We start from the raw sequence: 12,290 nt of genomic DNA, 5'->3' as shown, positions 1-12,290 counted from the left end.
GACGACTAGACTCGGAAAGACGTAGATGTTGAACAATAAATTATTAAATCAGTATAGGCAAACCGCGACAAACTCACTAGAGGCAACAGCAAATTCGCCTTGTTCCGGAAGACACAGGGGGATTAATAAGATGCAGGATCATGCAGCTTGCAGTGAACGTTTGAACCATTGTAATTGAATCTACATCAAATCAAGACCGTTAGTCAACTGATTAGGCATAGATCATCTGATTGAATCGACCCATTGGTGTCAGATAGCCATCTAGATCAGAAAGGGTTCACGGAAGATGCTTACCATGTGTTAACGAGGTAAAGCCGAGCTAGATACAGTCTGAGTGGTATTGAGTGATCTTGATCTTTTGTGACAGACTAGCGGAAATTGCAAGAGTAAACTGTGACTTCAAGGTCACCGTCCACTGAGTTCCTGGACACTCGGACGTGCACGGTAATGAAGAGGCCGACTCCGAACACGCGAAAAAAGCAGCGGAAGGTCGTCACATATAAAATTAAAAAAAGTGATCTTGATATTGAAACGGATACCGAATCCCAATCGGAGAACGTTCTTGATATTAATTGGAAAACATATGGGAACGTTGAAGATGTACCGCGTGGAGGGGCACAAATGCAGTGAATAGCTTGTGGAGCGGATCAAGTTGAACCGAGAGAGATACTAGCAAGGCTTGACGCCGAGAGTGTACACATGCTTACTAAGCTTGTTGACGCTTAGACCTGTGTAAGTGACACATGATCGATTTCATACAGAACTCCTCGATTTATGCAAGTACAACAAGAACATCCCGAAAATGATGTCGGAAATGAGCTACCAACATTATCAACGAGTGGAAGTTTCCTGATGGTGTATTCATGTCCGTGATACTGGCTTGCAAATAAAAATTTAATCTAGGACTTCCACGTTTGCTTGATCTCGCATCGCAATACTTACTTCAACCAATCAAGGGTATTGAAGCAGGAACAAATATCCATTACCATCATACCGATTTCGGCGGTGCAAGCGCTGAACGGTTGTATATCTAGCATGGACACTAGGTCGTCATAACCCCCAACATCCCCCACTCGCTCATACGAGTCATACCCATCCCTCGAATATGACCCTAGTCTCAAATGATCCAAATTGGTGGCCGATAATCAGTTGGAATATTGTGGCAAGCCGTTGGACAGGTTCGTCGTATCAGTCAGTAATGTCTCGATCCAACATTGGCTTGCGGTTTCGCAGTTGCTGCCGGTGTCGTGGTGGTATACGATTGGGGTGAGCAGGACAGTGTTCGAAAACTGCTGATATTCTCATGATATTTCCAGTCCTAACATTCGGACAAGAGGTACGTCGGTATTTCTGGAGCACCCAACTTGCTAAGGATGGTGTCATAGATTGAACTGATCTGGGTGAGTGACAGAGTCGTACATCAGAAGAAAAACAGCAGAATACAATGAATTCACGACAGAGGCAACGCTGGTCTTTCATGACTGTGCTGTATCTCGCTGTTCGTACTACCACAGTCATGTCATGCTATAGCGTTGTGCTGACCCGAAAATGTTCTAGATACGCTATATTGGAATACTATATTCAGTGTATGTTTTTGAGGCTAAAAAGTTGGTGCTGTACTAATAGCTCATCTCTGACAATTAGTACCAGTATTCTGTGTATGTCTCATATGGGCTGTGTTCGATTCTTCTGAACCAGCACCACACAGATTCTATGCCATTGGTCTCGCTGACAGATGCAGTGAGTATTCTGCAACTATCTTATTCCCATCTACTGAATGCACTCATATGTAGGGGTGAGTGAGATTCTCAATATTGAATGTGGCTCAAAATAATGATTCAATAGGTGTGAGTCGGAGCGTCTAATCCTAGTACGAGGTGATTACTAATTGGGTGCTTCAGGCAATATTGTGGACTACGCAACGAACGGGACAGATGTGGTCATAACTGCCACGTTGGGCGGTGAGCTCCATTATCTCAGCGATATTGACTCAACTGAAATACGATGCAAGTCATCATGATTGTTCGATTATATGCCATGTATCAGAGATCTAGAAAAATGCTTATATTCCTTGTCATTGCCTTCTCAGTCGTTAACATCGCCTGTGGAGTACTCGTAGCAATAACACTCAAGGATATTGCAGGGGGTAAGCTTTACTTGTTGACTTAAAGAACGCAGCTCATTGGACGAACACCAGAGGAGTTGATACTCTCTGGTATACATATATGCGACTTAGAATATGAGGGGGATACCCTGCTGCTGACCACAATGGTTTGGGTGCTCAACACTGCTTGGGAGGTCCTCGCACTGTGTCTTTCAGTCTGGATTGCCGTGAAACACTTTCGTGACCTGCGACGATTCGGCCCGTCGACAAGATCGACCGTCAAGGATTGTTTCAGAGTGCTGATAAAATCTCACATGCTTTATTTTGCAAGGTGAGCTTGCAATGTAGATGTATTTCTCTGTTTCTGCTCAAGTTCCGCACGTACTAGCTTTGTTTGTGTCTCTTGCCTTGAGTTAGTCGAGAATCTTTCTCCAGGGCTCACGGTGCGCCAATCTGTCGCTGACATCTGCTTGTAAACACTGCTCATCATTCCTGCAGAGTTCATATTCTGTGGGGGTTGAGATATTCTATGGTGTTCTTCAAATTTTATTTAGCATGCAGATGTTCGTGCTGGGACCGCGCCTCATCTTTAGCGTTCGAGAATATCATGCAAAACTCGTGGCCAACTCCGACGCAGACATTAGCATGACTTCGATTGTCTTCCAGGAGCGTGTACATGTACCAACTAGCAGTGTTGTGTAGCAAAATGCTTGCCGGGTGTTCTGCATGCAGGAGATATTGATCCGTCGTAGTATGTATTTTAGTTATGGTATTTCAAAGTATATCTAAGACGAGGTTTACGTAGATAAACCCATTTCTTATTGTATCACTACTGGAAGTCAGTGAACCGCCCGCTCACACTTGTACCCAGTGGCAAGCTGAACTTATCCAGAATGTCTACATGGAGTTCAAATCATGAATATACTTGGTGATTTGTTTTATTAAATATCCATAATGATATCGAAGCGGCAGCAGAAATGCTATGAAGTGCGCAGATGCTGGGGAACGTTCAGGGGGAAATGACTAAACGAACATGAGAAGCTCGAGTTAGAATCGCCTGTGGAGCACCTTTCACGTTGTCCATGTTCCTCATATCAATTTCATTGACCTCCTTCGGCCCCTCTAGCAGCCCACCATCAATTTTCTTCGCAAGGTCGTCCAGTACCTCTTTGACCTCCAATGAGCTCACTTCATGCCCTGTAGCGTAAGGGCCTTTGTATAAAATGTCCGCAGGTTGACGGGGAATAGTCCATCCTTTGCATGGACAGCCATGACCACGACACGACCGGTGCCGTATGGTGTCACTGTGAAATCGTGTTGTCGAACGGCCGGTTGTACCAGTGATAATAATATTGTCTCCCTCCTTGACGTTCGCAAGTGTGTCAACTGTAATACAGGCACATAACCACGGCAGGGTTATGGCACCAGCCCTAGAGTAGTCGAGAGATGCCGGCTTCCGGTTCAGTGCAGCGATAAGGACAGTAACGTATCTGAAGAGCCATCCGTCCGGAAAACAAGAGACAAATGCATGTAAAATACGTACCGAGAAAATGTTCCATCCGAAGTGAAGCTTATCTCGCTTCCTGTCCCCCACACCTCTGCTTCAATCCACTCTTGACTCGAGGCACCAGATGCGTCGAGTGCTTCGACAACTTCCTGGAGAAATCTGCGCCGGAAATGCGCGGTGTGGTCACAAATGGAAGCATGCCTATGATGCCTGCAGCATCGGACTAATGATGGGTCAGAATACTATTGTACTAGCGTGATATGACCCAGGTTGTGGGCTTACCCCATTGATACCGGTAGCTCTGACGCGTACGAGGGTCTCACCGGGACATAATATGGGTTAACCAGAGACAATTCATCGAAGGACCCAGTCTTCTGGAACTTAAGAGCTTGCATGGTGATTTGACGACTAGACTCGGAAAGACGTAGATATTGAACAAGAAATTATTAAACCAGTACAGGCAAGCCGCGACAAACTCACTGGAGGCAATAACCAGTATGCCTTGACTCGGAAGACACGGAGGGATTGATAAGACGGAAGATCATACAGCTCGTGAACCACCGGAGTGAATAAACGATAACATCGCATCCGATGATGTAGGGTAGATGACAAGGTAGAGCTCACAGCGCTTACAGCTCATCGAACCAGCGTGCAAATGCGTTAGGTTACATTTCAACACGCCGCTTTACCACAGTCAATGCCAACATTTGATGCTGTTGTGTCTCAACGAACTATACTAGTACTGGAAATTAATTTGGACTGTCTCGAACCGTGGTAAACTAGTCTGGAAGAAAAAGTAACATGGCCGTATATAATCATTTAAGCCATCTCAATAAATCAGCGTCGTTTGAAGCATGTGCATGGTCACTCGTACATGTCAAACTTGCACCTTCATGCAAATTCGAAGAGTACCCCTACTATCATTCCGTATATACCGTAAATTTGGAAAGGGTCCTGGCCTAATTTGGCTATCCATCCGAAATCTCAGTCTTTCTGAATTTATTTACGGAACTTCGATTTTCGCCACAGGGCAGCACAACGCTCAAGCCTGAGGCTGGATGCTGCTCATCATTGTTCGTCATGTTTGTGCAAACAAATTATCAATCTGATTCCTTTGGGCGCTGCTCACCTTGACATGCAATTTCATGTACTTTGGATCACTGTGGTCTTCTCCAGTAGTACCCGCCAGCACACCAGAAGTGCCCAACTTCCACTGTTAGCAGTATGTTTCAGTGTGATCACTGTTGACAGATGACCTGGATGATGTGGGTGAGGTGGACAGATGGGACAGAATGGACGGGACGGGCAGAACCTTCAAACTTTCCTGAATTCAGGTTCCCTCAATCATTCCCTGTAATATTTCAACAAAGTTCATGAAACGTTGACATTGGGGTCAATGCGCATCAAAAAAAATTCAGGCATCATAATGCAGACCTGGAGTACCTAGAAATGATGGTTTGTACAAGATACTGTAGAGATACGCACCTAACTTCGATGTGATTTGAGTGTGACCAACTGAGCATTAGCTTCAAAGCTTTGAAGATGGGTGTGATGTGTGATGTCCCCCAATTAGCTTCGTTTTGGCTGATGCATGTGTGACACTGTGGACTCCATTGTCCTTCACTACCTTCACTCCCATCTGACTTGGAGGATGTGGCGTCTTCTCTCTATGTTTCTGCAAAGTCATGGTGATGCAAATCCCCCAATGTTCGAGTCTGATGAGCACCTTGCAATGCATCAAAGTCTAAGTATTTTGCCTCAAAGTTCCCTTTCACCATCATGCCTTTGAATTTATGCAACCAAACACAAGATCTCTTGTCTATCCCTGCGCAGTTTAGCACAATTGTTCCTTCCCACAGCCCCTCTGTTGCTGAGTTGCTTGTCCTTGACCTACCCACAGTGCTAGAACCCGACACATCATCTGCCAGCTTTGTTTTTTATAAAGCACTCCCTATGGTGCAGCTCCCTATGGTCCTGGATGGTCAAGGAAAATGCAGATGCACTGCAAATTCTCAATACAACAACTTTTGGCAACATTGATAATATCCTACACATTTTTTTTGTATTTTGACGATGTGTCACAAATTACCTTCAATGACCTTGAATTCATGTGACAGTTACTTGAAATAGCTTCGATTCATTGGGCCTGTGACAGTGTGATGAAGTTAGGTGCATATCTCTACAGTATTAGAACTTTCTTGGATGTTGCAGCTGCAAGGTAAAACAGTTAGTGCTTGTGAGCTGAACCTCTGACAAATAGGGTTTGAAACATGGCCAGCAGGAATGGTGGACTGACAAACTACTGGTATTTCAGATAGTCAGTGTCACTGGTAACTTATCATTACCGACCTAACTGTATAAGTACCAGGTATATTCCAACCATTTGCTCACCAAATATTCTTGCAATGACAAGTAACAGCCTAACCACACCCACTCTTAGCAATGATGAGGTACATTTCCCTCCCTGCTTCTGTGTCTGGACCTTATTCTCTTGAATCTATGTCAGGCTAGCGAGCATCCTCCAGGCCATCGCCAATTTCCTCTGGCACTGTGGCCTGTCATATGTGAACATTGTGAACATCACTATTGATGAAGTGTTATACTCTGAATGCTACCAGGAGGCTATCAACTGTGGCTTTCTGATGGATGGAAAATATTCCCTCTGCCCATACATGGCTGTTGGTGTGGCCATGTTCAATACTTACACCTACCTTCCTGACTGTGCAACCAGGATGTGGATCTGCCTGATCACTGTCCTCATCACCTGCATTGACGATATGATGGATAAGGGAGAAGACTTAGTGCACATGCATAGTTTCTACAGGCAGTTTGTGAGCAATCAGTCACAAGGCAATCCAGTCCTAAATGTGATTGATGCACTCTTGTGGGACATTGTTTTCCATTATTCTTCACCTGTGTCAAATTTGATTGTTGCATCTGTATTCAATTTTATGTCTTCTATTATGCTTGATAACGAAACCAAAGACATGCAGGCATGGTATTTCTCTCAATGAAGCCAGCTGGGATTGCTGACCCTTTGTATTGACAGATTTTGACAGAGGCTCAATCCTACCCTGTTTATATGAGGATGATATTGGGTGTGCAAACTGCATACTTGCTCTTTATTTTCCCTTCCATGCTCCCACTCTGGGAATATGTTCAATGCATGCTGGATCTAGCCATTGTCATCAATTACATGAAGTAAATACACCAATTATGTCCTATTGGACCTCTTGCTGACCTGCTGTTCTTCAGCAATATACTACCATACTACAAAGAAGAAATTGAAGGTGACACCACAAACTACCTGTCATGTGTGGCAGCCTCTCATGCACTGACCAACAGGATGCTCTGCATGAAATCATTGAGAAAACTGTGCAAGCACATCATAATATCCTTGAATGCCTAAGACCTCATACTGAGGCCTGTGATGCCTACATCAGTTTTTTTGATGGGTATGCTCAATTCCATGCTGTCTTAAAGAGGTACAAGATGGGGGGGATTATGGCAGAGATGTCCTCTTGATGGATGTTACAACTTATCCATGTTCATGTGTTGCTCACTAGCTTATTTGTCTTTGTCACTCATGACCCTGCTTCTTGACTTGCTTTTTTCATTTATGTTCCTGAATGAGAATTTTTATTTCTATGTACACATCTTGGCTACTATACACTTGGAACTTGGTTACTTGGTCGCTTTGCGGGAATTTCTCTAGATCTTGGAAACACTGGTTGCGATTTTCTTTGAAATACATAAATAGAAATTGATATTATGGATAGGGCAGCGAAATATTCAGTCTAGCATCAAGAAAACCCTCCTGTTTTAACTTAGAGAAATTTAGAAAAATTAGCATTAGTTTGACCTAAGCTTGCTAGGCTGGCAAAAATTTACTAAAGTTTGACCTAGGCTCTCTAGTTTATCAAAAATTGTGCATAGCTAGCGCAAAGTCACAAAAGTGTGTCTATCCAAGTATAAATTAAGGAAAAATGATTTGCACTTGTCAAGGACATTAGCAGAAGTCCAGTCACAAGGAGCAACATGACCTAAATGCAGAATTAAATGAGCACTATGATGTACATTGTTAATAGGTATGACACTAGCCAAGCATTGCTCATTCATGATGATGCATGAGACTTTGTATAGGCTGTGGTTATGTTCAGGTGCATGAAAGGCAGAGAACCACTCAACATAAGCTAGATGCTTTGGAGGGCAGAATGTTGATGGAAACAGCATGGAGATGGCCTTGGGAGTAGTGTTTTAAAGTCTGGTTGCAAGACTGAAAAAAAACTGGCAACTGAATTGGACTGCCAATGGTTGCAACCGGACTGAGGTTGTGGTTGCCTTACATTTTGCTAAACTTTGGTTCTGGTTGCCTGACATTGATCAGAAATTCAAGACCAATAAAAACTGGTTGCAACTGGTCACAAGTGAAACTGGTTGCACAATGATACAATAAACTTCTAATTCTAAGATATGTAAGGAAAGCAAACTATGCAGTGACCATATTGTCTGGCTCAGATTGATCCCACTCAACCATATTCTCATCAAGGGACAGCAGCTCTTTGAATTCCTCCAGAAAGACTTCCTGTGTAGTGAAAGAGTTGGAAGCAGCCCTATCTGCAATGGAATCTTGCCATGTACACTTGAGGATCTGGAGTTGCTCAAATTTGTCTGCACCAAATATTGAGCAGTGATCTGTTGCAATCTCTGCACCTGCAGAAAACAATTGTTCACATGGGACTGAAGATGCTGGTATGGCACAAATGTCCATTGTGATTCTTGCAAGGGTAGGATAGATAGATGCATGTCTCTGTGTGATATGAGATAAAAAATATGTTAGAACATATTAGATAGACTCACTGACCACCACTGAACAATGTCTGTCTCTTTTGTAACATCCTCCAGCATATCCTTGAGGTAATGACGAAGCTTGGCTGCCCATCCAGTGTTGTGCTTGTAGACTGCCTGCTGAACCAACATGTGGCGATGATGATCATATTCAGACTCCATGGTTTTGACAGTTGAGACTGTTCAGTCATTGTCAATGGTGTTGGTGGTGGCACATCCTGAGTCTACAAGTGCTTTATGTGAGGTCCAATACTCCTCCATAGTTTTTTCAACTACCTTGAGAGCTTCATTGTACCAATCCTTGGCATTCAGATTCCCAGCAGCTCGTTCCTTGGCTTGTTCTTCAGGACTGCCTTACACCATTTTGATGTATGCAAGTTTGTAGTATGGGTGTAGTACTGCGCATTTAATTAGTCAAAAACACAATACAACATGATAGACATACCAAGCACAAGAATGTAGACTGGTTTGTCATTAAATTTGCCATAGTATTTTCCAATCTTTGCAATACCCCACTGGATAGCCTCCTTGTACAGCATGAACTGTAAATCCTCACTCTTTGATTCCCAAGCTGTCTGTAGCTCCTCCATAGCAGGTATTGCATTGAAGGTTCAACAGCTCTGCTAGGCTTGCAGAGCTAAAGAAAGAAAGATGCCTCTACCTCTGGGGTGAGAGGAAGGCCACCGACTCTCTAGATGTTGGTCAAAGTGTGCCAGGCAATATGTTCAACCCTTAGGGGAAGCAAGGAAAGCAAGATCCACTGGGTGATACCAGGTCAACTCTGGTGAAGCATGTGCACAGGAATGTTGAGCATGTAGGAGCGCGAAGCATGGGAATAGGGTGCACACAGTGCACGAACATATAAATGACTGAAAGATGATGTGAAGACGTTGAAGTGAGGCTGGTGATGAAGATACTGATGCTAATGGACTGCTGCTGAGGACTAGGGCGACGACTAATGCATGCTGGCTGAAGACAATAAATTCTGACTCTAGAGACTAAGTGACATGATGGTGGTTGATCTATCAAAACTTTCTATGCAACAGGTAAGCTGTGCCTAGGTGCGCTCCCAGGGCTCAGAAGCGAACAGGGAGCACTCTAAGTATGTAAATGATGTAAGAAAGGGTCCATAATGAAATGATATATTGTACGATGCTAGAAATGGTCTGATAATGAAAATAAATGGAAAGGGATGCACTAGGGGACTGGTTGGATGATAGATGAAGGCTCCAGGATGCTGCACAACAAAGTGCGACCAAGCGCATGCATGGGAATGTGTCACATGGTGCGGGAAAGCATTGCACCTCTGGCGCATTTTGTGTGAAAGTCATAGCTAGTGAGTCGTGCGCTATACCAATTGTTGTGAGTTGTAATATGCGCAATCTAAGCCTAGAGGAATCTCATTCTCTACAGCGTGCCATAGTGTTGGTTGTTGTTCAGAGGAGAAGTATTGTTGGATATCATTAGCATCCTAAAAATGTCAGTCAAAATTGCTGAAGAGAGACTAGTTGTGACCTACTGACATTATGATTTGTGTATGGTTCACGCACTCCCAGTCTGATGTCTTGAGTGCAAATGCAGTCCATGGGATGTGCTTTGTGACCCGTCCATGGCATTAAATGAATGTGATCGGCCCAAAAAGTTTGTCGGTGGAGGAGACAAAGAGATTGATAGCCTGTCATAGGTGATAGGCGCATCCAAGCATTCCATGAGCTGTTCCCCAGCATACATTACTGTGCAGGGGGATTTTGAGTGGTATCGCAATCCCACACTTGACTTGCAAGGTCTCAAAATATTCAATGCATTGACCTGAGGACTGAATCTGTAAGATATGTTAGATGATAGAACTTATGGGCAGCAGTGAAAATGTACCTTAATGGCAAGTGTATGCACCACTATGAAGAAGACATATGTACTAGGCTGTTAGCAACTAGCACATACTTATCCTAAGAGGTGCAAGTTAGTAGATCGGCCCAAGAGGACTGCTATTGAAGCACTTCCTTCAAATATATGCAAGGGAAGCAAGTGAGCAAAGGAGTTGTAATCTATAGTGGCCTAAGAAAATAGAGCACAGGCTGTATGTATACCTTCGAATTCCTATGTCAAAGAATCAACCATGAGCACAGGCAGAAATCAACTGGTGTTAGTGTCACAAGCACGAGATGAATACTAGAGGATATGTGCAAGTGCAGTGAATGCCGGATACTGGTGTGGTAGATATAACACATGCGAAATCAACCATGCTTGATAGAGTGGCTGGACACAAGAGAAATAGCACAAGAGAAGGATCGCTGTAGAGAATGAGATTGCTCTAGGCTTAGATCACCCATATTATGACTCATGACAATTGGTACAGTGCACAACTTACCCTCTATGGCTTTCCTGCAAAACACACCAGAGGCACGACACTTTCCCACACTACGCGACACATTCCCACGCTCTTCCTGCGCTTGGTTGCACTTTGTTGTGCAGCATCCTGGAGCATCCATCCATCGTCCAACCAGTTCCCTAGTGAGTCCTTCCTCATTTATTCTCATTATCAGACCATATTTAGTATTTGTATGGCATTATTTCATCATCGACCCTGTCCTTATCTCACTTACATACATAGAGTGCTCCCTATTTGCTTCCAAGCCCTGGGAGCGCACCTAGGCACAGCTTACCTGTTGCCTAGAAAAGTTTTTCATACACCAACCACTATCATGTCAGTTAGCATCTAGCAGTCAGAACTATCATGAGTTAGCGTCCATCAGAGTCATCGCCCTAGCCCTCAGTAGCAGTCCATTATCATCAGTCTCTTCATCACCAGCCTCAGATCACATCTTCATGATATTCACCAGTTTCTTATACATTTGTGCACTCCTTGCACATTATTCCCATGCTTCATGCCCTTACATGCTCAACATTCCTGCGCACGTGCTTTCAGTATGCTTCACCAGAGTTGACCTGGTGTCACTTTGTGGATATTTGCTTTCCTTGCTTCCCCTAAGGGTCAAACATATTGCTCGGTGCACTTCAACCAACATTTAGAGAGTCAGAAGGCCTTCCTCTCACCCCAGAGTGAGAGCCTTCTTTCTTTCTATAGCTCTGCAAGCCTAGCAGAGTAGTTGAACCTTCAACTGGAGCCCACTGCAAGGGGAACAGTCAGCTTATCCATGTACCCTTTCAACTCTCTCCCACCTTTTTCGCACTTTTCACCTTTTCCACCTTTCCGCCTTTCCACCTTTCCACCTTTCCACCTTTCCGCCTTTCCGCCTTTCTGCCTTTCTGCCTTTCTGCCTTTCTGCCTTTCTGCCTTTCCACACTTTTTCGCACTTTCCTGCACTTCTCTCACACATTCATGTGCCATGAGCGACCTGGTCAACAGAGATGGAATGCCCTGGCCCAGGTACCCAAATGTGCCATGCTTCACAGGAGACCCATTTGCGGTCCTCACACACTTACAGCATGTAGATCGACTTGGCTAGAAGAACAACCTATCTGGCACCCAGTGCATTAAGTATGTTCTCAAGTATACTCATGATGCAGACTCCAGAGAGCTGTGGCAGGGATTGCCTGAGTATAAACAAGGTAACTTCGAACATTTTGCTAATGAGATTATGTCTATGTATCCAGAGACTGGAGCAAATGCATACACACAACCCACCATCCAAGCGCCCATTATGTGCGCACCTCAGGAGCCAGAATGCACCTTAGAGCTACCAGAGATTGTGCCTATAGCGCCTCAATGCACCCCAAGTATTGCTAATCTCATTCCAGTCATCCCAGGAGTACCAGTCATCAAACTTGCCCAACTACCAGCTGTCATTGAAGTGCCCATTGTATGCACAC

At 44.1% G+C, this 12,290-nt stretch overlaps 2 protein-coding genes across 2 annotated transcripts; both read right to left on the bottom strand.

Moving 5' to 3' along the window:
- Nucleotides 1-3,113: 3,113 nt before the first annotated feature.
- BJ212DRAFT_1302244 (uncharacterized protein) lies at nt 3,114-4,006 on the bottom strand (the record flags this gene model as incomplete). Its single annotated transcript, XM_041333235.1, has 3 exons — nt 3,114-3,594; nt 3,648-3,770; nt 3,894-4,006. 3 exons carry the CDS (start codon nt 4,004-4,006, stop codon nt 3,114-3,116), a joined length of 717 nt encoding a protein of 238 aa, XP_041189710.1.
- Nucleotides 4,007-7,616: 3,610 nt separating this feature from the next.
- Nucleotides 7,617-7,808, bottom strand: BJ212DRAFT_1236018 (uncharacterized protein; the record flags this gene model as incomplete). Its single annotated transcript, XM_041329535.1, has 1 exon — nt 7,617-7,808. A coding segment is annotated over one exon (192 nt), but the record flags the coding sequence as incomplete, so codon positions are not given.
- Between the last annotated feature and the right edge of the window lie 4,482 nt (nt 7,809-12,290).

This window comes from Suillus subaureus (assembly GCF_016647635.1).
Source record: "Suillus subaureus strain MN1 chromosome Unknown BJ212scaffold_31, whole genome shotgun sequence".
Lineage (NCBI taxonomy): Eukaryota > Fungi > Basidiomycota > Agaricomycetes > Boletales > Suillaceae > Suillus > Suillus subaureus.
Note: the sequence above shows the minus strand (reverse complement) of the source record. Positions and strands in the feature narration are given on the sequence as shown.